Here is a 26806-nt window from a genome sequence, read left to right on the forward strand (position 1 = left end):
TAAATGCTGGATACCGGCATTTCCTTTCCTTAGTGCCGTCACAGTGTGAGAAAAGGGAAGCTGATAACCAGAGATCCTGACAGGAGACATTCACACTGATAATCAAAGCAATTATCAGTGCCGTGATTAGTAGTGCAGCTGTCAGTGCCGCCTGTCAGTGCCGCCTCAACAACAAACACTTTTCTCCTGCGCTAGGAAAGGACTCAGTAGACCCAATAGGAATGTTCTGGAATTTTCTGGAATATGCACTGCTTGCTGTCCTCAACAGACCGGGGTGGTCCAAATACACTGGATGCAAATGGAGAAACAGGAAAAGGGCGCCCCGGCCCAGTGCATTATTGTTTAAAATATTTATTGAAGAAACAAAGTAAGTATCATACTTACAATAGACATAAAAACACAGGCATGTCAGACTGAACAGGATGTATGATCCACACAACATCTGAGTCCATACAATGGAACTCTGGATGACCAACTAACGCATTTCGAGGACACAACCTCTTCCTCAGAGCCACCAGTGCTGCCTATCAGTGGTGCCTGTCAGTGCTGCCCATCAGTGGTGCCTATCAATGCCCGTTCAGTGCCCGTCAGTGGTGCCTGTCAGTGCCCGTCAGTGCTGCCCATCAGTGGTGCCTGTCAGTGCCCGTCAGTGCTGCCCATCAGTGGTGCCTGTCAGTGCCCGTCAGTGGTGCTCATTCAGTGGTGCCTGTCAGTGCCCGTCAGTGGTGCTCATTCAGTGGTGCCTGTCAGTGCCCGTCAGTGGTGCTAATTCAGTGGTGCCTGTCAGTGCTGCCCATCAGTGGTGCCTATCAATGCCCGTTCAGTGCCCGTCAGTGCTGCCCATCAGTGGTGCCTGTCAGTGCCCGTCAGTGCTGCCCATCAGTGGTGCCTGTCAGTGCCCGTCAGTGCTGCCCATCAGTGGTGCCTGTCAGTGCCCGTCAGTGGTGCTCATTCAGTGGTGCCTGTCAGTGCCCGTCAGTGGTGCTCATTCAGTGATGCCTGTCAGTGCCCGTCAGTGGTGCTCATTCAGTGGTGCCTGTCAGTGGTGCCTATCAGTGCCCGTTCAGTGGTGCCCATTCAGTGCCACTGATAAGCAGTGCCACTGACAGGCACAAAGTGTTCTCTGAATGGTACTGGTGCCGTGTGATCCGCCTCCGTGCTCACTATGCAGCAGCAGCCACTTGGCGCAGGATCCGGAAGCTAGCAAGGATCACTATAGTAGTGGTGGCAACTACATCGATCTTCAGCTTCAACAGGGATCAGCCAGGTATGGAGGATGTATACTTGTATTGGACCCCCTCCTCGTTTACTGTCAGGACCCCCCAATGTTTCCTGGGCTCTCTGCACCCACCTGCTGATCCGGGACCAGCATAGCTGGTACTGCTGGGAAGAGGAGAGGGAGATGAGTGAATGCTCATTCAATGTCCTTCCCTTCCAGCTGATGACCCAGAAATGATGTGTAAAAGCATCGCTTTCCCCAGCCAGGCACTTCTACCCCCTTCCCGCCTGCCGGGCACTTCTACCCCCTTCCCGCCTGCCGGGCACTTCTACCCCCTTCCCGCCTGCCGGGCACTTCTACCCCCCTCCCGCCTGCCGGGCACTTCTACCCCCCTCCCGCCTGCCGGGCACTTCTACCCCCCTCCCGCCTGCCGGGCACTTCTACCCCCCTCCCGCCTGCCGGGCACTTCTACCCCCCTCCCGCCTGCCGGGCACTTCTACCCCCTTCCCGCCTACCGGACACTTCTACCCCCTTCCCGCTTACCGGACACTTCTACCCCCTTCCCGCCTACCGGGCACTTCTACCCCCTTCCTGCTTACCGGACACTTCTACCCCCTTCCTGCCTGCCAGGCACTTCTACCCCCTTCCCGCCTACCGGGCACTTCTACCCCCTTCCCGCCTGCCAGGCACTTCTACCCCCTTCCTGCCTACCGGGCACTTCTACCCCCTTCCTGCTTACCGGGCACTTCTACCCCCTTCCTGCTTACCGGACACTTCTACCCCCTTCCTGCCTACAGGGCACTTCTACCCCCTTCCTGCCTGCCAGGCACTTCTACCCCCTTCCTGCCTACAGGACACTTCTACCCCCTTCCTGCCTACAGGACACTTCTACCCCCTTCCTGCCTACAGGACACTTCTACCCCCTTCCTGCCTACAGGACACTTCTACCCCCTTCCTGCCTACAGGACACTTCTACCCCCTTCCTGCCTACAGGACACTTCTACCCCCTTCCTGCCTACAGGACACTTCTACCCCCTTCCTGTCTACAGGGCACTTCTACCCCCTTCCTGTCTACAGGGCACTTCTACCCCCTTCCTGCCTACAGGGCACTTCTACCCCCTTCCTGCCCACCGGGCACTTCTACCCCCTTCCTGTCTACAGGGCACTTCTACCCCCTTCCTGCCTACAGGGCACTTCTACCCCCTTCCTGTCCAGGCCAATTTTCAGCTTTCAGCGCTGTCACACTTTGAATGACAATTGCGCGGTCATGCAACACTGTACCCAGATGACATTTTTTTATTTTTTTCACACAAATAGAGCTTTCTTTTGGTGGTATGTACTCCCCGCTGAGGGGTTTTATTTTTTGCACTATAAACAAAAAAAAAGAGCAAAACATTTGAAAAAAAAAATTTTTTTCTTTCTTTTATAAAATTTTGCAAACAGGTAATTTTCCTCTTTCACTGATGTGCATTGATGAGGCGGCACCGATGGGTGGAGCTGCTGGGCACCGATGGGTGGAGCTGCTGGCACAGGTGGGTGACACTGATGATCAGTGCCGATCACTTCTCTGACAGTTGCTGGATCGGCAGTACGTTCCTGATCTGTGCGAGGAAAGTGGAGCCGATAACCGGCAACTGTATGTACTGGTGATCTGCTGTCATTGGACACAGCTGATCACGTGGTAAAGAGCCGCTGTGATTGGCCATTTACCGTATCACCAGTGGTGCCTGGTGCGCGACGCTGGGGGCGCGTTCTGGAAGGACGTCCTCTCAGTACTAGACAACCGCGCTATAGCCATCTGTCGGCTGGACCGCGGTAGGGAATCGGTTAAAAGCAAAAAGTCCAAAATATTTTTTTTTTCAAAAATTTCATTTTTTTTTATAGCGTAATAAATAAAAACCGCACAAGTGATCAAATACCACCGAAAGAAAGCTCAATTTGTGGGGGGGATGTAAATCTCAAGTGGGTGCAGCGCTGCATGACCGCGCAGTTGTCAGTTAAAGTAATGCAGCGCCGTATCGCAAAAAATGGTCTGGTCGAGGGGGGGGGGGGGGGCCACCAAAAAAAACGCATCACATAATGGGCCTTTTTCTTAACGTGTGAAAACGCTGACGCACCACAACATAACCCCGCCTCCACAGGTTGTGGCGCGCTGCGTCGCGGATAAATGGCGCTTGGTATTTTTCCCCTACGCACCAGTCACGTTGTAACGCAATCATGCTGGTGAGAGCGCCCCCTGTGACCAGCACTGGTGTGGGGCTCAGACATGACAGGGGCTCTTTACAATTCAGGAAGATTCCACGTCTGGAGACAAGAAGAACTACAAGTCCCAGAGAGGGAAGCCTGAACGCAGCCCCGCCCCCTCCTGCAGTCACCTGACACAACATCCCGAAGTTCCGCGAAGTCGTCATGGCGACCGCTCCTGAAGGCCTGCACAGCCAGGTGGAAGAAGTAGTCCAGCACCCATTGATTCACCACCGGCTCCAGAGCCCAGACATCGCTCTCCGCCACTCCCGCCATCCTCCTCCGGCGTGCTCAATGTTTTCGCTGCCTCACTTCCGGTCACATGACATCGTCCTGGCGCCACCATTCTCCTCTGGCGCGATCAGTCCTTGCTGCATCGCCGCCCGCCCCACTTCCGGTCACATGTCGGCTTCCGCAATCTTTCCGCACTAGGAAACGTCACCTGATTCACGGCCTGACCCTTTTTTTGTCACATGTCGTCTCCACCGCGCCGCCATGATGGATGGGGCAGAAAGTAACATTTAGGTGGCAAAATGGATAGTTTAGGGGTGGATTTTTATATTTATTATATCTTTATAGTTATTATTTTTTTCCTTTTCTTTGTTTTTGTAAAAATGTCATTAAAGTGTGGTAATGGAGTTATTATATTGGCTCCTGTTTGGTCCATCAAATATAAATTTGAGGTTATTATGGGCAGCACAGTGGCTAAGTGGTGAGCATTTCCGCCTGGCAGTACCGGGGTTGTTGGTTTCAAATCCCACCCACAGCACCACCTGCCTGGAGCTTGCATGTTCTCCTTGTGACTGCGTGGGTTTTCTCTGGGTACTCCAGTTTCCTCCCACACTCCAAAGACATGCTGGGAGGTGAATTGGCTCCTGTCTAAATTGTCCCTAGTATGTGTATGTATGAATGTGAGTTAGGGACCTTAGATTGTACACTCCTCAGGGGCGGGGACTGATGTTAATGTACAATATTTAAGTAAAGCGCTGTGTAAATTGACTGTGCTATATAAGTACCTGAAATAAATTTGGTGATATTCAGTTCAATAAGCCTTCTTCTGGGTTTGAGAAAGGCTCGGTTCACAGTTGTGCAACTCATGCGATTTCCATTGCGACTTTGATGCAACTTTGGATGGGTGCGACTTGGATGTGACTTTGGCTGTTCCACAATTGTCGCATTGATAACATGCAACTTTTGAAAGTTTACATTGCAGTCTACGGCACTCCAGTTGCATGAGAATCGCATCAGAGTAGTGCAGGAACCTTATTAACCCCTCGCCCTCCTGAGGATTCCCTTCCCGACAAGGTCATTTTTTACGTTACGGCGCTGCGTTACTTTGACAATTGCGCGGTCATGCAACGCTGCACCTAAATGACATTTACGCCCTTTTTTCCCCATGAACTCAGTTTTCTTTCAGTTGTATTTTATCCCCTATGCGGTTTTTATTTTTTGCGCTATAAAAAAAATTTTGAGAAAAAAACAATATTTTTGACTTTTTGCTGATAAACATGTCCAGTAAAAAAAAAAAAAAATCAAATTTCGTCACAAATTTCGGCCAAAATGTATTCTGCTCAGTGTCTTTGCTAAAAAAAATCCCAATACGTGTAAATTAATTGGTTTACGTGAAAGTTATAGCGTCTACAAATGGCGGTATAGATACAGGGATTTTTTGTTTCTACTAGTAAATGGCAGCAATCAGCGACTTATAGCGGGACTGCAGCGAACATTTTGACACTGGGGGGAAGTTACTTGGTGTCACTGAGATCCCCAGTGACACCAATACAATGATCAGTGCTAATAAAAAGCACTGACACTGTACTCATGGCACCGGGCAGGAAGGAATTAATGTGAGGGGCGATCAAAGGGTTTACTGTGTGCTGGGAGTGTTTTACTAGGAGGCGGGGTCTGTGTGCTTCACTGTATTCACACTGCTGTGCACAGCCATCCAGAGCATTGTGTCCAAGCTGACAGGGAGGAGGACTGTTAGTAAACAAAACAGTCCTCCTCCCAGTTGGAGATGCTCTATAATCACCAGGTGCTGGTGGGTAATCACCGTCCGGGACCCGGTGATTGGCAGCCGCGGCCTGAAATGGCAGCGTAGGTAGGGCGTGTGTGCGGCTCGCGCGCACCCCCTACCTGGGAATACAAAATCGCATATATATACGTGATTTTGCGCACCCCTGTAGCAGTATATCTGCTATAGGGTGGGAAGCAGGTAATGTCACTGCAGTTTTAAGTTGCATAGATTTGGATGGCTTCCATTGTTTACCTACACAGAGCTCTGTATTGTCACTTGGTCTGCCGATCGGCAGGTCCTGGCCATAAATCATTGGCCAGGACTTGGCGATTGGCATGTGCTGGAGCCAGTGATGTCACAGCCGGGAGGGTGGGTGCGTGCACCCCCCCTACCCTGAAATGCGAAATTACGTACATATACATGATTCTGCGCAGCTGGCCCAACCTACAGCAGTAAAACTACAGTGCGTGGTTGGCAAATGGTTAATCCCAAACCTGAACTCTGAGCGTTACTTAATCCTGACCCCTGAACTCTGCGTTACTTAATCCTGACCCCTGAACTCTGCGTTACTTAATCCTGACCCCTGAGCATTATTTAATCCTGACCCCTGAGCGTTGCTTAATCCTGACCTCTGTGTTACTTAATCCTAAACTATGAACTCTGTGCGTTACTTAATCCTGACCCTTGAACTCTGTGTGTTACTTAATCCTGACCCCTGAACTCTGCGTTACTTAATCTTGACCCCTGAACTCTGCGTTACTTAATCCTGACCCCTGAGCATTATTTAATCCTGACCCCTGAGCGTTACTTAATCCTGACCTCTGTGTTACTTAATCCTAAACTCTGAACTCTGTGCGTTACTTAATCCTGACCCCTGAACTCTGAATTACTTAATCCTGACCCCTGAGCGTTACTTAATCCTGACCTCTGTGTTACTTAATCCTAAACTCTGAACTCTGTGCGTTACTTAATCCTGACCCCTGAACTCTGAATTACTTAATCCTGACCCCTGAACTCTGAATTACTTAATCCTCACCCCTGAACTCTGTGTGTTACTTAATTCTGACCTCTGTGAGTTACTTAATCCTGATGCCTGAGCGTTACTTAATCCTGACCCCTGAGTGTTACTTAATCCTGACCCCTGAACTCTGTGTTACTTAATCCTGACCCCTGAACACTGTGCGTTACTTCTTACCTCTGCGTGTTACTTAATCCTGACCCCTGAGCTCTCTGTGTTACTGACCCCTGACCCCTGCGTTACTGAATCCTGACCCCTGACCTCTGCGTGCTACTGAATCCTGACCTCTTTGTGTTACTTAATCCTGACCCCTGAACTCTGTGCGTTAATTCTGACCTCTGCATGTTATTTAATCCTGACCCCTGAGTGTTACTTAATCCTGACCCCTGAACGCTGTGCGTTACTTAATTCTGACCTCTGCGTGTTACTTAATCCTGACCCCTGACCTCTGTGTGTTACTGAATCCTGACCCCTGAACTCTGTGTTACTTAATCCTGACCCCTGAACTCTGTGTTACTTAATCCTGATCCCTGAATACTGTGCGTTACTTAATCTTGACCTCTAGCGTTACTTAATATCTGACCCCTATGCATTACCTAATCCTGACCCCTGTGAGTTCTTAATCCTGACCCCTGAACTCTGCGTTACTTAATCCTGACCCCTGTGCGTTACTTAATCCTGACCCCTGTGCGTTACCTAATCCTGACCCCTGACCTCTGTACGTTACTTAATCCTGACCCCTGACCTCTGTATGTTACTTAATCCTGACCTCTGTGCGTTACTTAATCCTGACCCCTGAACTCTGTGCCAATTCTGAATTGCTCGGCTCCAGAGGACAAATCCCAGTAGAAGAGACAAATGTAACCTTACTATTCAGTTATAATCATTTAAGGAAACAATGCACCTCGTATGATAAACGTTTATTTTTATTTCTATAATAAGACCTCATAACCCATGTCAGCTCAGCTCCCAACTTTGACATCATTCTGGTGCAGTCAAGCCCACAGCTGCCCACATCCAACATGGCCGCTCCGCAAACCAGGAACTTCTTACGTGTATCGGTAAGCTGTCAGTGGCCTCAAAGCACAGCCTGCTCCTATTGGCTGACCCTCCACCACGCGGTCCGCCCTCGCGGCCCTCATTGGCTGTCACCTTGGAGACGTCGCCAGTGTCTGTGAGCCGACTGTGAGGCGTCCCCTTGGACGGAGGCCGGCGGCGGTCACGTCAGGTCGGTGTTACGTAACGCGTTGAGTGTGACACCGGCCATGGCGAGCGAGGACCGCGGACAGGAGCCGGAGGTGACTTACTACACCCTGGAGGAGGTGCAGAGGAGGAACTCCGCCAAGGAGCTGTGGCTGGTCATCCATGGCCGGGTCTATGACATCACCAGCTTCGTGGAGGAGGTGAGGCGGCTGCTGGGCTCCCTACTGAGAGAGCGGAGGCGGCCGAGACACTGAGGGAGCGGAGGCACTGAGGGAGCGGAGACACTGAGGGAGCGGAGGCGGCGGAGACACTGAGGGAGCGGAGGCGGCGGAGACACTGAGGGAGCGGAGACACTGAGGGAGCGGAGGCACTGAGGGAGCGGAGGCGGCGGAGACACTGAGGGAGCGGAGGCACTGAGGGAGCGGAGACACTGAGGGAGCGGAGGCGGCGGAGACACTGAGGGAGCGGAGACACTGAGGGAGCGGAGGCACTGAGGGAGCGGAGGCGGCGGAGACACTGAGGGAGCGGAGGCACTGAGGGAGCGGAGGCGGCGGAGACACTGAGGGAGCGGAGGCACTGAGGGAGCGGAGGCTGAGACACTGAGGGAGCGGAGGCTGAGACACTGAGGGAGCGGTGATACTGAGGGAGCGGTGATACTGAGGGAGCGGAGGCGGCGGAGACACTGAGGGAGAGGAGACACTGAGGGAGCGGAGGCGGCGGTGACACTGAGGCAGCGGAGACTCTGAGGGAGCGGAGGCTGAGACACTGAGGGAGCGGAGATACTGAGGGAGCGGTGATACTGAGGGAGCGGTGATACTGAGGGAGCGGAGATACTGAGGGAGCGGAGGCGGCGGAGACACTGAGGGAGCGGAGGCGGCGGAGACACTGAGGCAGCGGAGACTCTGAGGGAGCGGAGGCGGCCGAGACTCTGAGGGAGCGGAGGCGGCCGAGACTCTGAGGGAGCGGAGGCGGCCGAGACTCTGAGGGAGCGGAGGCGGCCGAGACTCTGAGGGAGCGGAGGCGGCCGAGACTCTGAGGGAGCGGAGGCGGCCGAGACTCTGAGGGAGCGGAGGCGGCCGAGACTCTGAGGGAGCGGAGGCGGCCGAGACACTGAGGGAGCGGAGGCGGCCGAGACACTGAGGGAGCGGAGGCCGAGACACTGAGGGAGCGGAGACACTGAGGGAGCGGAGACACTGAGAGAGCGGAGACACTGAGAGAGCGGAGACACTGAGGGAGCGGAGACACTGAGAGAGCGGAGGCGGCCGAGACACTGAGGGAGCGAAGACACTGAGTGAGCGGAGGCGGCCGAGACACTGAGGGAGCGGAGGCGGCCGAGACACTGAGTGAGCGGAGGCCGAGACACTGAGGGAGCGAAGACACTGAGTGAGCGGAGGCGGCCGAGACACTGAGGGAGCGGAGACACTGAGTGAGCGGAGGCGGCCGAGACACTGAGGGAGCGGAGGAGACACTGAGGGGGCGGAGGCACTGAGGGGGCGGAGGCACTGAGGGAGCGGAGGCCGAGACACTGAGGGAGCGGAGACACTGAGGGAGCGGAGGCACTGAGGGAGCGGAGGCACTGAGGGAGCGGAGGCACTGAGGGAGCGGAGGCTGAGACACTGAGGGAGCGGAGACACTGAGGGAGCGGAGACACTGAGGGAGCGGAGACACTGAGGGAGCGGAGACACTGAGGGAGCGGAGGCACTGAGGGAGCGGAGGCACTCAGGGAGCGGAGGCACTGAGGGAGCGGAGGCTGAGACACTGAGGGAGCGGAGACACTGAGGGAGCGGAGGCCGAGACACTGAGGGAGCGGAGACACTGAGGGAGCGGAGACACTGAGGGAGCGGAGGCCGAGACACTGAGGGAGCGGAGGCGGATGAGACACTGAGGGAGCGGAGGCACTGAGGCGGCGGAGGCACTGAGGGAGCGGAGGCGGCGGAGGCACTGAGGGAGCGGAGGCGGCGGAGACACTGAGGGAGCGGAGACACTGAGGGAGCGGAGGCCGAGGCACTGAGGGAGCGGAGGCACTGAGGGAGCGGAGGCGGCCGAGGCACTGAGGGAGCGGAGGCACTGAGGGAGCGGCGGAGACACTGAGGGAGCGGAGGCGGCGGAGACACTGAGGGAGCGGCGGAGACACTGAGGGAGCGGCGGAGAAACTGAGGGAGCGGCGGAGACACTGAGGGAGCGGAGACACTGAGAGAGCGGAGACACTGAGGGAGCGAAGACACTGAGTGAGCGGAGGCGGCCGAGACACTGAGGGAGCGGAGGCGGCCGAGACACTGAGGGAGCGGAGGCGGCCGAGACACTGAGTGAGCGGAGGCCGAGACACTGAGGGAGCGAAGACACTGAGTGAGCGGAGGCGGCCGAGACACTGAGGGAGCGGAGGCACTGAGTGAGCGGAGGCGGCCGAGACACTGAGTGAGCGGAGGCGGCCGAGACACTGAGGGAGCGGAGGCACTGAGGGGGCGGAGGCACTGAGGGGGCGGAGGCACTGAGGGAGCGGAGGCCGAGACACTGAGGGAGCGGAGGCGGATGAGACACTGAGGGAGCGGAGGCACTGAGGCGGCGGAGGCACTGAGGGAGCGGAGGCACTGAGGGAGCGGAGGCGGCGGAGGCACTGAGGGAGCGGAGGCGGCGGAGACACTGAGGGAGCGGAGGCCGAGGCACTGAGGGAGCGGAGGCACTGAGGGAGCGGAGGCACTGAGGGAGCGGAGGCGGCCGAGGCACTGAGGGAGCGGAGGCACTGAGGGAGCGGAGGCACTGAGGGAGCGGCGGAGACACTGAGGGAGCGGAGGCGGCGGAGACACTGAGGGAGCGGCGGAGAAACTGAGGGAGCGGCGGAGACACTGAGGGAGCGGCGGAGACACTGAGGGAGCGGAGGCAGCCGAGACACTGAGGGAGCGGCGGAGACACTGAGGGAGCGGCGGAGACACTGAGGGAGCGGCGGAGACACTGAGGGAGCGGCGGAGACACTGAGGGAGCGGAGACACTGAGGGAGCGGAGGCGGCGGAGACACTGAGGGAGCGGAGACACTGAGGGAGCGGAGGCGGCGGAGACACTGAGGGAGCGGCCCAGACACTGAGGGAGCGGAGGCGGCCCAGACACTGAGGGAGCGGAGGCGGCCGAGACACTGAGGGAGCAGGGGCACTGAGGGAGCGGAGGCACTGAGGGAGCGGAGGCACTGAGGGAGCGGAGGCACTGAGGGAGCGGAGGCACTGAGGGAGCGGAGGCACTGAGGGAGCGGAGGCGGCGGAGGCACTGAGGGAGCGGAGGCGGCGGAGACACTGAGGGAGCGGAGGCGGCGGAGACACTGAGGGAGCGAAGGCGGCGGAGACACTGAGGGAGTGGAGGCGGCGGAGACACTGAGGGAGCGGAGGCGGCGGACACACTGAGGGAGCGGAGGCGGCGGAGACACTGAGGGAGCGGCGGAGACACTGAGGGAGCGGCGGAGACACTGAGGGAGCGGAGGCGGCCGAGACACTGAGGGAGCGGAGGCGGCAGAGACACTGAGGGAGCGGAGGCGGCGGAGACACTGAGGGAGCGGAGGCGGCGGAGGCACTGAGGGAGCAGAGGCGGCGGAGGCACTGAGGGAGCAGAGGCGGCGGAGGCACTGAGGGAGCGGAGGCGGCGGAGGCACTGAGGGAGCGGAGACACTGAGGGAGCGGAGGCCGAGACACTGAGGGAGCGGAGACACTGAGGGAGCGGAGGCCGAGACACTGAGGGAGCGGAGACACTGAGGGAGCGGAGGCCGAGACACTGAGGGAGCGGAGACACTGAGGGAGCGGAGGCCGAGACACTGAGGGAGCGGAGGCCGAGACACTGAGGGAGCGGAGGCCGAGACACTGAGGGAGCGGAGGCCGAGACACTGAGGGAGCGGAGGCCGAGACACTGAGGGAGCGGAGGCGGATGAGACACTGAGGGAGCGGAGGCACTGAGGGAGCGGAGGCCGAGACACTGAGGGAGCGGAGGCGGATGAGACACTGAGGGAGCGGAGACACTGAGGGAGCGGAGGCGGCGGAGACACTGAGGGAGCGGAGACACTGAGGGAGCGGAGGCGGCTGAGACACTGAGGGAGCGGAGGCGGCCGAGACACTGAGGGAGCGGAGACACTGAGGGAGCGGAGGCGGAGGAGACACTGAGGGAGCGGAGGAGACACTGAGGGAGCGGAGGAGACACTGAGGGAGCGGAGGAGACACTGAGGGAGCGGAGGAGACACTGAGGGAGCGGAGGCGGCGGATACACTGAGGGAGCGGAGGCGGCGGAGACACTGAGGGAGCGGAGGCGGCGGAGACACTGAGGGAGCGGCGGAGACACTGAGGGAGCGGAGGCGGCGGAGACACTGAGGGAGCGGAGGCGGCGGAGACACTGAGGGAGCGGAGGCGGCGGAGGCACTGAGGGAGCGGAGGCACTGAGGGAGCGGAGGCGGCGGAGGCACTGAGGGAGCGGAGGCACTGAGGGAGCGGAGGCCGAGACACTGAGGGAGTGGAGGCACTGAGGGAGCGGAGGCGGCGGAGGCACTGAGGGAGCGGAGGCACTGAGGGAGCGGAGGTGGAGTTGGTGGGCTGAGAGACGGGGGTTGTATACACGCGGGATATGACATGCCGTATTCATGCAGGATATTACACGCGGGATAGGACACGCCGCCTACATGCAGGATACGGTATATAATACATTGTATCTCTCACTCACTGCAGACTCGGACACACTATAGAGGGATGTGCTTTGTTCATATTTCCTGTCTGGGGTGTAATTGATCGTCTCGTCTCATTTCTGACTTTTCTCCTCTTCGGATCGCTCTGTTCCCATTTCTAATGATGAAGCGACACTCCTCTCTCCGGCCAATCACAGCTCTTGTTTGTCACAGATCCTTCATGAGCTGCCAGAAGGACTTTGGATTTCAGGATAATCGCTGAGCTCTCTCTCGGTTGCAGGAATGTAGAAGCTGATATCCCGATCCCGTCCGCAGTCCTGCGCGTTCCCGGGGCCCGTCCGCAACCCTGCGCGTTCCCGGGGCCCGTCCGCAACCCTGCGCGTTCCCGGGGCCCGTCCGCAACCCTGCGCGTTCCCGGGGCCCGTCCGCAACCCTGCGCGTTCCCGGGGCCCGTCCGCAACCCTGCGCGTTCCCGGGGCCCGTCCGCAACCCTGCACGTTCCCGGGGCCCGTCCGCAACCCTGCGCGTTCCCGGGGCCCGTCCGCAACCCTGCGCGTTCCCGGGGCCCGTCCGCAACCCTGCGCGTTCCCGGGGCCCGTCCGCAACCCTGCGCGTTCCCGGGGCCCGTCCGCAACCCTGCGCGTTCCCGGGGCCCGTCCGCAACCCTGCGTGTTCCCGGGCCCGTCCGCAACCCTGCGTGTACCTCTTCTACATGAACCAGTCTGTAGACATTATGAATCGGATGCCTAGTGGCCTCATTGATGTTGGTGACAGGTTCTCTTTCAGGCACTAATGTCTTCCCTCGTTGTTTCCGCAGCACCCGGGTGGGGAGGAGGTCCTGTTTGAGCAGGCTGGAGCAGATGCCACAGAGAGCTTCGAGGATGTCGGCCATTCTGTTGATGCCAGAGAAATGCTGAAGCAGTATTACATCGGAGACCTGCACCCGGTAAGATGAAGGGAGTCACGGCTCCTGTAGTACATGTATGTCCTGATGGATAACTTCTGGTTCCTGTCAATCCCTTTGCTTTGAGGAAAGGTGACTACATGCAATCACTTTCAATTTGGCACCTAAACACACACACACTTGGGCCCCATCGCAGTCCAGCAGCTTCGGCTCCCACTACTGTCAATCACAGCCAATGAGGAGGGAGGGGACTGGGGCTGAGCCATTACCCTGTGCGTGAGTGGACACGCAGAGCAGCGGCTCAGGAGTGAGCCTGCTTGTGTGCCCCCATATCAAGCTGCTTGTTGAGGGGGCACTTGGCAGGAGGGAGGACCATTCATAAGGCGCAGCACCACTCGCGCATGCACAGTGGGCACCCAGCTGTAAAACTGCAAGCTGTCGCAGCCGGGTGCCCACACTTAAGATGTCGGCCCCAGAGAGAGAGGGCGGCTGGTGAAACCTGCTGGGGTGAGTACACTGCTGGATTGGGGGACAGGTGAATGGCTGGTTTTTAAGAGTCAGCAGCTACAATTTTTGTAGCTGCTGCCTTTTTTTTTTTTTTACGTTTTGACTGGAGCTCCAATTTAAGGGACCAGCAGCTGCTGTCTGCAGGGAATATAAACAAAAGTGCCCTTTGGGTCTGGTATGGATTTTGAAGGCGATCCCACGTAAAAAAAAAACACCCTGGTGTCCCCCTCCAAATCCATATCAGGCCCTTTTGTCTGATATGGATTTTAAGGGGAACCTCACACCAATGGCATAGTGTCCCACTGAAATCCATACCAGACCCTCATCTGACCATGCAGGCCAGGAAGGGGGGGGGGCTGGTATGGTGCAGGAGGGAGTGGGGAAGATTCGCTCATCCCTCCCCTTTCCTGCTTGGCTGCTTGCTCAGGTAAGGGTCTGGTATGGATTTTGGAGGGGTCCTTGTGTGTTTTTTCTTTTTTTTTTTTTTTTTTTTTTTTGGTGTGGGTTCCCCTTCAAAATACATTCCAGACCTGAAGGGCTTTTTTGTTTACATTCCCTGTCGAAGAGCTATCCTTGTTGTCAGGATGCCGGCAGTTGCGGGCTCCCTAACAACCAATGACTCATCCTGGATGGCTGACAGCAGGAGCGAGTCGTGGTGATAAAAACGCATTGTAAACGTACAAAATCACATTGCTGCTGGACTCCGGAATTGCATTGAAAATTGGATCAGAATCGCACTGCATTAGTGTGAACCGAGTCCAAGAGCCGGTGTTGATGGGCTTCTGATTTGCTTTTAGCGTGTTTTGAATTCTCATACAAGTCAGTAGAAATGCTGAACCCGCGTGACGCTGGTCAGCCGCACCTGTCTGTGAATTCTCAATGAGCTCAGAATGATGGCATGGACACCAGGCCCTAGCCCATCCGCCAGGCCCTAGCCCATCCGCCGGGCCCCAGCCCATCCGCCGGGCCCCAGCCCATCCGCCGGGCCCCAGCCCATCCGCCGGGCCCTAGCCCATCCTCCAGGCCCTAGCCCATCCTCCAGGCCATAGCCCATCCACCAGGCCCCGGAGGTCACAGAAAAGGTGCGCATTGCTGTGAAGAGTTTTTCACTTTTACTTATTTACTAGAGATGAGCGAATCGAACCAGGCGAACCGGAATTCGATACGAATTTCAGGAAAAATTCGATTCGCGTCGAATCCGAATATTTGCCTACTTCGGGTGCGCGAATCGGATTTTTCCCGATCAGCCGGCAAAAGTGTCCCTGCAGTGAGCTCCGCTATTTCTGACAGTTCTCTGACAGCTTCTTCACATGTACAGCGGTTGAAACATTGTATCTATTAGTTTCCATTTAGGATACAGATGTTTCAACCGCTGTACATGTGAAGAAGCTGTGAGAGAACTGTCAGAAATAGAGGAACTCTGCACATACACTTTTTGCCGGCTTGGAATTAATCTTATTTTCATCCTACTTCTTCTTCTTCTTCTTCATCCTCATCCTCAGAAGAAAAAGAAGAGGATGAGGATGAAGAAGAAGTAGGATGAAAATAAGATTAATTCCAAGCCGGCAAAAAGTGTATCTGCAGAATGTCATTTATGGAAACAAATAGATACAATGTTTCAACCGCTGTATGGAGTGAATGTCACAGAACTGTCAGAAATAGACAGAAACTGTCACAGAACTGTCCTTCTTCTCATCCTTCTTCTCATCCTTCTTCTCATCCTTCTTCTCATCCTTCTTCTCATCCTTCTTCTCATCCTTCTTCTCATCCTTCTTCTCATCCTTCTTCTCATCCTTCTTCTCATCCTTCTTCTCATCCTTCTTCTCATCCTTCTTCTCATCCTTCTTCTCATCCTTCTTCTCATCCTTCTTCTCATCCTTCTTCTCATCCTTCTTCTCATCCTTCTCCTTCTTCTCATCCTTCTCCTTCTTTCTCATCCTTCTCCTTCTTCTCATCCTTCTCCTTCTCCTTCTCCTCCTTCTCCTTCTCCTTTTCCTTCTTCTCATCCTTCTCTTCTTCTCATCCTTCTCCTTCTTCTCATCCTTCTCCTTCTTCTCATCCTTCTCCTTCTTCTCATCCTTCTCCTTCTTCTCATCCTTCTCCTTCTTCTCATCCTTCTCCTTCTCCTTCTTCTCATCCTTCTCCTTCTCCTTCTTCTCATCCTTCTCCTTCTCCTCCTTCTCCTTCTCCTTCTCCTTTTCCTTCTTCTCATCCTTCTCCTTCTTCTCATCCTTCTCCTTCTTCTCCTCCTTCTCCTTCTCCTCCTTTGCATCCTTCACCTTCTTCTCATCCTTCTCCTCATCCTTCTCCTTCTCCTTCTTCTCATCCTTCTCCTTCTTCTCATCCTTCTCCTTCTTCTCATCCTTCTCCTTCTCCTTCTTCTCATCCTTCTCCTTCTTCTCATCCTTCTCCTTCTCCTTCACCTTCTTCTCCTCCTTCTCCTTCACCTTCTTCTCATCCTTCTCCTTCTCCTTCTCCTTCTTCTCATCCTTCTCCTTCTTCTCATCCTTCTCCTTCTCCTTCTTCTCATCCTTCTCCTTCTCCTTCTTCTCATCCTTCTCCTTCTTCTCATCCTTCTCCTTCTCCTTCTTCTCATCCTTCTCCTTCTTCTCATCCTTCTCCTTCACCTTCTTCTCATTCTTCTCCTTCTCCTTCTTCTCATCCTTCTCCTTCTCCTTCTTCTCATCCTTCTCCTTCTCCTTCTTCTCATCCTTCTCCTTCTCATCCTTCTCATCCTTCTCCTTCACCTTCTCCTTCCTCATCTCCAAGGGCATTTAAATTAAAGGTACAGTGTTCTGCACTAATTTAAAGGCTCTCTGAAGCCTAGAAACCCTTTTTATAAGTTAACTTCGTAGCGAATTAATTCGCATCGAATCGAATTTCTTCCTGGAATTCGCCGAATCAGCCGAATCGAATTTTTGAAAAATTCGCTCATCTCTATTATTTACAATAAATGTTTATTTTTTGTTTTTTTTCTTTAAACAGGATGATTGCAACAACCACAGTAAAAAGGTAAGTGCAGACTCTTCACACGCAGAGCACCATGTGACACGTCGCGGTCTGTCCTATGAAATGTCGCTGAATGTTTTGTTGGTGCGATCGATCTCCATGAGAACACAACCGATCCATTCTCCAGAGCAGTTCTGAGGATGAATCGAGATCGTTCAGTGACACGTGGGTGCGTCGCTGGTCCAGGAGTGGGTGGTGAACTTTTAGTGGTTGTACCGGAATGATGCTTGCAGCTGCACCCCAGTACCGGTCTTTAGAGCCGGCGGTCAGCTCTTGTACGCAATCGGAGCAGCTACTAGATTCCTTGTGCGAGCAGCAGGAGGGGAATCCCAGGAATTCAGCTACTTTGAAAAAACTGCAGGTTACTGAACCCCCAACAGTACGATCCGTCTGTAGATGCAGTAATATTATTATTATTATTATACAGTATTTATATAGCGCCAAAAAGGTTGCTCAGCGCTGTACATTATAGTGGGGACAGTACATGAGACAATACAATACACGAGGGGGGGAGGGCCCTGCTCTTTGGAGCTTAGTAAAGCATGCTGGTTATACTCGCTGTGGAACCTAAGGGGTTAATCCTCTGCATTGTGCTAAAACGCTGTTTGATCCTGTCTTCTCTGATCCTCCCCTTCTTCCAGTGCCCCCCTCTTATCTCCTGATAAGACATATCGTGTGGAGTCACTCTGCACTTGCTCAGTTTGGTGTGTATTGCTAGAGAGGTTTTTTTTTGTTCTGTTTTTTTTTTCTTGGGAGAGTGCATGTGATCGCCACAGGGCCAATCAGCACTATCCAGACAGAGGTCGGGGTCCTGCATCCTCCTACAGCAGAATGAAAACTCCTACAAGGTTTAACCAGTGCTCGGATGGACACTGTTAGAAATCACATGACTGCTCTATACTGCTGATGAGAAAAGGGATTTAGTAGTTTATATGTACTAAAATAATTGCATTTCCATGTTCAGTGTACTGTGGGAGAGCGGATATAGTGAATGCGGGGTCCGGGGAGAGCGGATGTAGTGAATGCGGGGTCCGGGGAGAGCGGAAATAGTGAATGCGGGGTCCGGGGAGAGCGGAAATAGTGAATGCGGGGTCCGGGGAGAGCGGATACAGTGAATGTGGGGTCCGGGGAGAGCGGATACAGTGAATGCGGGGTCCGGGGAGAGCGGATATAGTGAATGCGGGGTCCGGGGAGAGCGGATATAGTGAATGCGGGGTCCGGGGAGAGCGGATATAGTGAATGCGGGGTCCGGGGAGAGCGGATATAGTGAATGCGGGGTCCGGAGAGAGCGGATACAGTGAATGCGGGGTCCGGGGAGAGCGGATACAGTGAATGCGGGGTCCGGGGAGAGCGGATACAGTGAATGCGGGGTCCGGGGAGAGCGGATACAGTGAATGCGGGGTCTGAGGAGAGCGGATACAGTGAATGCGGGGTCTGGGGAGAGCGGATACAGTGAATGCGGGGTCCGGGGAGAACGGATGTGGGGTCCGGGGAGAGCGGATGCGGGGTCCGGGGAGAGCGGATACGGTGAATGCGGGGTCCGGGGAGAGCGGATATAGTGAATGCGGGGTCCGGGGAGAGCGGATATAGTGAATGCGGGGTCTGGGGAGAGCGGATATAGTGAATGCGGGGTCTGGGGAGAGCGGATATAGTGAATGCGGGGTCCGGGGAGAGCGGATACAGTGAATGCGGGGTCCTGGGAGAGCGGATATAGTGAATGCGGGGTCCGGGGAGAGCGGATATAGTGAATGCGGGGTCCGGGGAGAGCGGATACAGCGAATGCGGGGTCCGGGGAGAGCGGATACGGTGAATGCGGGGTCCTGGGAGAGCGGATATAGTGAATGCGGGGTCCGGGAGAGCGGATATAGGGAATGCGGGGTCCGGGGAGAGCGGATATAGCGAATGCGGGGTCCGGGGAGAGCGGATATAGCGAATGCGGGGTCCGGGGAGAGCGGATATAGCGAATGCGGGGTCCGGGGAGAGCGGATACAGCGAATGCGGGGTCCGGGGAGAGCGGATACGGCGAATGCGGGGTCCGGGGAGAGCGGATATAGCGAATGCGGGGTCCGGGGAGAGCGGATATAGCGAATGCGGGGTCCGGGGAGAGCGGATATAGCGAATGCGGGGTGCGGGGAGAGCGGATATAGCGAATGCGGGGTCCGGGGAGAGCGGATATGGCGAATGCGGGGTCCGGGGAGAGCGGATATAGTGAATGCGGGGTCCGGGGAGAGCGGATACAGCGAATGCGGGGTCCGGGGAGAGCGGATATAGTGAATGCGGGGTCCGGGGAGAGCGGATATAGCGAATGCGGGGTCCGGTAAGTTTAGGGGAATATAAAGGGTTTAGCATACTTTTCCTGTTTTTCACCATTAAATTCGATTTCTTCAGATTTTTGACATGTCACAGATATATTTGCATCATTAGTTATAACTTTTTTTGTTTTGTTTTCTTCCCCTTTTTTTAGGATGTTTTGATCACAACGTCTTCCAGTTCTTCCAGGTAATGGTGGGGGGTTTATTATGACTAATTGATCGGGAGATCTGAATCAATTCCTATTGGATTGTTGGGAAATGATGGATTTGGATTCAGCCATATTTAGCTGCCATTCTCTCATTCACACTGATTTGGTGATAAAATGTTAAACGCTGAGCTGGAGGCAGATATATAAAAGGATCAGTAAAGGGGAAGGAAAGCTGTGTATAGTTGCCTATTCTAAGGGCGGTCCGCTAACCTCACCGGCCACCATTGCCAACTTCAGTGTACAAGAGGGACCGCTGACCATGGATGACCCATAGTAAGTCTATGGGGTGAGGTCTCTGCATAGGCATTGCAGCTGTCGGCGATTTCTTCTCTTCACTGAAGCCTGGCGCTGGGGAGATCATGGGCCCGGAGTGCCCTCAGAATGGGTAAGTATACGCATCCTACCTCTACAGTATGGTTAGTATAGAGCTTAGAATGGGGGTGGGAGAAGGTGTACATTTTAGATTTGGCTGGACATCTCATTTAAATGTATAGTGTCTGTACAGCAGAGCTCAGAGAGGGGGAGGGAGAAGCAGCACAAGTAGCTGGTCCAGACCAAAGCTGAGTAACTAGCAGGCGGCACACGTGGTGTGCAACATAGGAAAGTTACAGCGGAAGGTGAGTGGGGACCGGAGAGAGAGGACTCGGCTGCAGAGGATCAGCAGAGCTGGGGAACCAGAGCAAAAGAAACTAGCAATGTCACATGTGGTGCGCAGTGTGGGAGCAATATAGCGGGAGGTGTGTGGGGACTGGGGGGAAAGAAGGATCAGCGAACGGATTAGCAGAGCTGGGAGTTACTACTGAGTGGGGAATCAGTGGAGCTACTGAGCCAGGAATCGGCAGAGCTGGGGGTTGCTACTGAGCAGGGAATCAGCAGAGCTGGGAATTATTACTGAGCTGGGGTTCTACTGGGCCCATTTAAAACAAATAGAAAATCAACACACACAGCGGATTTGCAAAGCTTCATTACTACTGAACAGGGGATCAGCGCAGCAGGGGTTCTTACTGAGTGGGGGACAGCAGAACTGGGGGTTACTACTGAGTGGGGGACAGCAGAACTGGGGATTACTACTGAGTGGGGGACAGCAGAACTGGGGGTTACTACTGAGTGGGGGACAGCAGAACTGGGGGTTACTACTGAGTGGGGGACAGCAGAACTGGGGGTTACTACTGAGCGGGGGATCGGCAGACCTGGGTTTACTACTGAGCGGGGGATCGGCAGAGCTGGGGGTTACTACTGAGCGGGGGATCAGCAGAGCCGGGGGTTACTACTGAGCGGGGGATCAGCAGAGCCGGGGATTACTACTGAGCGGGGGATCAGCAGAGCCGGGGATTACTACTGAGCGGGGGATCAGCAGAGCTCAGAGGGTTACTACTGAGCCGGGGATCAGCAGAGCCAGAGGATTACTACTGAGTTGGGGATCAGCAGAGCTGGGTTTGCTACTGAGCTAGGGATTAACAAAGCAGAGGGTTTTTACTTAGTGGGGGTTACTGCTGAGCTGGGGTTCTACTGGGCCCTTTTAAAACAAATAAAATATCCACACACTTCATTTTCCAAGCTTCATTAAAGCATCAAAAACACATAAAATAACACGTTGAAGCGGTTGGCGGTTTACATTGTGTTAAAGTTGAAGTGTTAATGAGCCCTTAATGCCCTCCAGGCCATAAGTAGTCTGTCCCCTGAATGCCCTCCAGGCCATAAGTAGTCTGTCCCCTGAATGCCCTCCAGGCCATAAGTAGTCTGTCCCCTGAATGCCCTCCAGGCCATAAGTAGTCTGTCCCCTGAATGCCCTCCAGGCCATAAGTAGTCGCTCCCCTGAATGCCCTCCAGGCCATAAGTAGTCGTTCCCCTGAATGCCCTCCAGGCCATAAGTAGTCGTTCCCCTGAATGCCCTCCAGGCCATAAGTAGTCGTTCCCCTGAATGCCCTCCAGGCCATAAGTAGTCGTTCCCCTGAATGCCCTCCAGGCCATAAGTAGTCGCTCCCCTGAATGCCCTCCAGGCCATAAGTAGTCGCTCCCCTGAATGCCCTCCAGGCCATAAGTAGTCGCTCCCCTGAATGCCCTCCAGGCCATAAGTAGTCGCTCCCCTTAATGCCCTCCAGGCCGTTAGTAGTCGCTCCTTTTAATGCCCTCCAGGCCGTTAGTAGTCGCTCCCCTTAATGCCCTCCAGGCCGTTAGTAGTCGCTCCCCTTAATGCCCTCCAGGCCGTTAGTAGTCGCTCCCCTTAATGCCCTCCAGGCCGTTAGTAGTCGTTCCCCTTAATGCCCTCCAGGCCGTTAGTAGTCGTTCCCCTTAATGCCCTCCAGGCCGTTAGTAGTCGCTCCCTAGTCGCTCCCCTTAATGCCCTCCAGGCCGTTAGTAGTCGCTCCCCTTAATGCCCTCCAGGCTGTTAGTAGTCGCTCCTTTTAATGCCCTCCAGGCCGTTAGTAGTCGCTCCCCTTAATGCCCTCCAGGCCGTTAGTAGTCGCTCCCCTTAATGCCCTCCAGGCCGTTAGTAGTCGCTCCCTAATGCCCTCCAGGCCATAAGTAGTCTGTCCCCTTAATGCCCTCCAGGCCATAAGTAGTCTGTCCCCTTAATGCCCTCCAGGCCATAAGTAGTCTGTCCCCTTAATGCCCTCCAGACCGTTAGTAGTCTGTCCCCTTAATGCCCTCCAGGCCATAAGTAGTCTGTCCCCTTAATGCCCTCCAGGCCATAAGTAGTCTGTCCCCTTAATGCCCTCCAGGCCATAAGTAGTCTGTCCCCTTAATGCCCTCCAGGCCATAAGTAGTCTGTCCCCTTAATGCCCTCCAGGCCATAAGTAGTCTGTCCCCTTAATGCCCTCCAGGCCATAAGTAGTCTGTCCCCTTAATGCCCTCCAGGCCATAAGTAGTCTGTCCCCTTAATGCCCTCCAGGCCATAAGTAGTCTGTCCCCTTAATGCCCTCCAGGCCATAAGTAGTCTGTCCCCTTAATGCCCTCCAGGCCATAAGTAGTCTGTCCCCTTAATGCCCTCCAGGCCATAAGTAGTCGTTCCCCTTAATGCCCTCCAGGCCATAAGTAGTCTGTCCCCTTAATGCCCTCCGGGCCATAAGTAGTCTGTCCCCTTAATGCCCTCCGGGCCATAAGTAGTCTGTCCCCTTAATGCCCTCCGGGCCGTAAGTAGTCTGTCCCCTTAATGCCCTCCGGGCCGTAAGTAGTCTGTCCCCTTAATGCCCTCCAGGCCGTAAGTAGTCTGTCCCCTTAATGCCCTCCGGGCCATAAGTAGTCTGTCCCCTTAATGCCCTCCGGGCCGTAAGTAGTCTGTCCCCTTAATGCCCTCCGGGCCGTAAGTAGTCTGTCCCCTTAATGCCCTCTGGGCCGTAAGTAGTCTGTCCCCTTAATGCCCTCCGGGCCGTAAGTAGTCTGTCCCCTGAATGCCCTCCGGGCCGTAAGTAGTCGCTCCCCTGAATGCCCTCCAGGCCGTAAGTAGTCGCTCCCCTGAATGCCCTCCGGGCCGTTAGTAGTCGCTCCCCTGAATGCCCACCGGGCCATTAGTAGTCGCTCCCTAGTTGTGGCTCCCAGGTAATTTTCTTTGTTCTCCCTCCGCAGTTCTTGGTCGAATTGGCTGATCCCAGCAGTGGCTGTCCTGATCCTGGGCTTCATGTACCGTTTCTACACTGCCGACAGCCGTTCCTCCTGAGTACCGGCCCCGCTGGGCCGACGTCCTCACGCACAAGGAAATGAGCGGGATCTGGACCACGAGAGCGCCATCTGTCGTCTGTACCTCCGCCACGGGTCCAACTGACGTTGTTCAGAACCTCCTCATTCTAACTTGCTGACGAGACCTTTTATTCCATGCTGTGAGCCTGCGTTTGTCTTTATCCCTCTCTAATCCCTGGATGTTGTTTATGGGACTCGGAATCCGGCTGTCGGATGGTGTCACAGAGCATGCCTAGTATTCGCTCTCCATGTCAGGAGCCTTCCCATTCTCTGATTGGTTCACCGTCTGTCTTACAGTAACGCCTTCTCTCGTGAGTGCGTGTCGTCCATCGACCTTCTCCGCCCACTCGCAGCTTCCAATGTAGATCAGTGGCTGATCCTGGGCAAGAAACTTCCATCAAGTCGGAAAGTGTTAGGAAAATGTATTTTTGCCCCTCCCCCTTACTTTGAGACCGAATTTTTACCTAGAACGTGCATGTCTGGGTAAAATAAAAAAATATTCAGCACATCTCCGATAAATGCACATTTCTCAGCGATTTATCCCTTTATAAATACTACAAGTCCAGAAAAATACATTCGTTCACGGAGCTCCTAACATGTCTGAGCTGACAACACGGAGGGCGGTATTGAAATCCCAACCAGTGTGGTCAGCCCTGCCTGTTGGACTACAGAACTCCGCCCCTCTATACCTCTTTCCATTTGTGTATATTGATTTTTTTTTTTCTCAAGCAAAACAATATTGCTGCTTAGACTCCCAATTTCCTTTCCACACACTGTGAGTAGTGAAAAGGGATTTCGGGAGATGTAGCTCTGGGGGCGTGTGTAAGTCCATGGGAAGTGAGCTCCCGGTAATGATGTCACGGGGTAATCGAGGGTTTCTTGCTATGGGGAACAAGGTATAACAAAAATTTAATGCTTGAGACACCATCTAGAGCTGTGGTCTCCATAATGTGACCCGCTGCTTGCCTTCATCCGGGCCTTGGGGCACTATTCCATCCACTGATACGAGGTGCTGGGGCTGCGACTGACACCAACAGTTGGGCAGAATTCCACCCACTCCCATTATTTTATGGTGGGGTACATTTCCTTCCACTTACACCAACAATGGGGCATAATGGCTTCCAGTGACACCAACAATGGGGCATGATTACTTCCAGTGACACCAACAATGGAGCATGATTACTTCCAGTGACACCAACAATGGGGCATAATGGCTTCCAGTGACACCAACAATGGGGCATGATTACTTCCAGTGACACCAACAATGGGGCATTGTTCCTGCCCTTGACACTAATGATGGGGCACTATTTTACCTTTTTATTTTTTCATTCCCTCTGACGGCCAACAGTTGGACATAATTCCACCCTCTCCCATTATTTAATGGTGGGGTACTTTTTCATCCACGTACACCAACAATGGGGCATAATTACCTCCAGTGACACCAATAATGGGGCACTATTTTACCTTTTTTTTTATTCCCACTGACAGCCAGCAGTTGGACATAATTTCTCCCACTCCCATTATTTAATGGTTGGGTAAGTTCCCTTCCACTTACACCAACAATGGGGCATAATTACTTCCAGTGACACCAACAATGGGGCATAATTACTTCCAGTGACACCAACAATGGGGCATTGTTCCTGCCCTTGACACCAATGATGGGGCACTATTTTACTTTTTTTTTTTTTTTTTTCTTTCATTCCCACTGATGGGCGATACATTTTCTACTCCCACTGGCATTAGTCTAGCCCCCCCTAAGTCTGAAGGACAATGAACTGGCCCTTTATTTAGGAAGTTTGGAGACCCCCCCCTTCCCGATCTAGATGTAGAGATGGAGATTTAGAATTCAATTTGGCCAATCCCCTTCAAGAACAAGGGGTCAGAGGTCGCCTCAAGTGTGCCGTTCTGCTTTATCTGCCACCTGATCTCCCTTTTCTGGTGTCAGGTAAACCCAAAACTGTCCAATGCTGCAGCTTCCCAGTCATCAGATGTGGCGGCTTCATTCGTTTTCTTTTTTTTAGGCTTTTTTCCCCTCTGTTTTCACTTGCTGATCTGGCCAGTAACACACCTCGTGTATTAGAGCGCCCCCACTCTGGAGGAAGGAGCACAGGGGTCACCTTTGGACAGCAGCATTGCCAGTTTGGGTGGTGGGGGGGGGGGGGGGGCGTTAGATGGATTAGCGGATTTAAATCCACTAACTGACTGAAGCCAAATCCAGCTGACATTTTATAATCTGTTACAGTTTCTTTGTTTCTTTTTTGGGATAAAGGTTTTAAATGCATAAATAAAAACGGATCATTGTAAGCACCCCTGTCAGTCGTACATGGTTTGTCTCAACCCTCTAACTGCTACATCTGCAGGACAGCTTACTGGCCGGATCATCAGGTGAAAATAAAAGCCTCAAAAGAAAACTAACGCAGCCATCACATCTAAGAATGGGTAAGCTGTTCTCTAATGTTTGGGTTTATTACCTCCTGAAGCCTCATAGTTGAGGAATGTAAATTATTATAGATTGATGTCATTTATTACTGCTTTGTACAGAGCGACCTTCGACCCCGGACTGAGCTTTAGAGTCAGAGGCCAATCAAATGATAGTAGAGTAGGGCCTAAAATTCAAGTCGTGATCTACTAGCCAGGTCTAAGAGTTACTCGCCACCAACACACACACACAGAGACACCTGTACACACACAGACATGTACACACACACAGACATGTATGTACACACACAGAGACATGTACACACACACACACACAAACAGAGACACCTGTACACACACAGACATGTACACGCACACAGAGATGTATGTACACACACAGAAACATGTACACACACACAGAGACACATGTATACACACAGAGACACATGTATACACACACAGACATGTACACACACAGAAACATGTACACACACACAAACATGTATACACACACACAGAAACATGTACACACACACACAGAGACACATGTATACACACACACACATACAGACACCTGTATACACACACAGGCGCGTACAAACATACACACAGACACATGTACATACATACAGACAAATGTACGTACATACACGCAGACACATGTACAGATACACACATGTAGATACACGCAGACACGTGTACAGATACACACATGTACATACATGCAGACACATGTACAGATACATACAGGCAGACACATGTAGAGATACACACATGTACATACATGCAGACACACTTGTACATACACGCAGACACATGTACAGATACACACACTTGTACATACACGCAGACACATGTACAGATACACACACTTGTACATACACGCAGACACATGTACAGATACACACACTTGTACATACACGCAGACACATGTACAGATACACACACATGTACATACATACACAGACACATGTACGTACATACACACACACACAAACACACACATGCATGCTGTTAAGTGCTCTCTCCTCTCCCCTTACGCCACCACTGGCTGACAGAGGGTCATGTGACCAGAATGAGCTGAAATTAGGTACACGCACACACAAACACCCTATAGAAAGTTGCAGTACTTCGTTGTTCACTCACAGAGCCGGGTACTGCACTCTAGGGGGAGGCAGAGAGCACAGCACACTCCCCTTGCTTTGCTTTCACTGCGCTCAGCTATTGAGCAGTCTGACGGCTCCCAGTGCCAGTGACAGATCCAGCCTGAGCTCCGAGCCTGGGGGACACACTCACCCCCACCATAATTTCCACTCGCCATTGGTGAGCGGGCGAGTGAAAATTTCAAGCCCTGTGATAGATAATGGGGCGAGTATAGATCGTTCAGTAAGGCGGAACGGTGATAAAACAAAAAGACGAA

General features: G+C 53.8%; 1 protein-coding gene across 1 annotated transcript; it reads left to right on the plus strand.

The window, feature by feature from the left end:
* The first annotated feature begins 7680 nt into the window (after positions 1-7680).
* CYB5B (cytochrome b5 type B) lies at positions 7681-25275 on the plus strand. The gene is made up of 5 exons (XM_089655611.1): positions 7681-7901; positions 13167-13295; positions 16746-16772; positions 19234-19268; positions 22858-25275. The coding sequence occupies exons 1-5, from the start codon at positions 7764-7766 to the stop codon at positions 22946-22948; spliced, it is 420 nt and encodes a 139-aa protein (XP_089511737.1). The 5' UTR covers positions 7681-7763; the 3' UTR covers positions 22949-25275.
* Positions 25276-26806: the final 1531 nt, after the last annotated feature.

This window comes from Staurois parvus, unplaced genomic scaffold (assembly GCF_062004578.1).
Source record: "Staurois parvus isolate SC_StPar_1 unplaced genomic scaffold, SC_StPar_1.0 ptg000856l, whole genome shotgun sequence".
Classification (NCBI taxonomy): Eukaryota; Metazoa; Chordata; class Amphibia; order Anura; family Ranidae; genus Staurois; species Staurois parvus.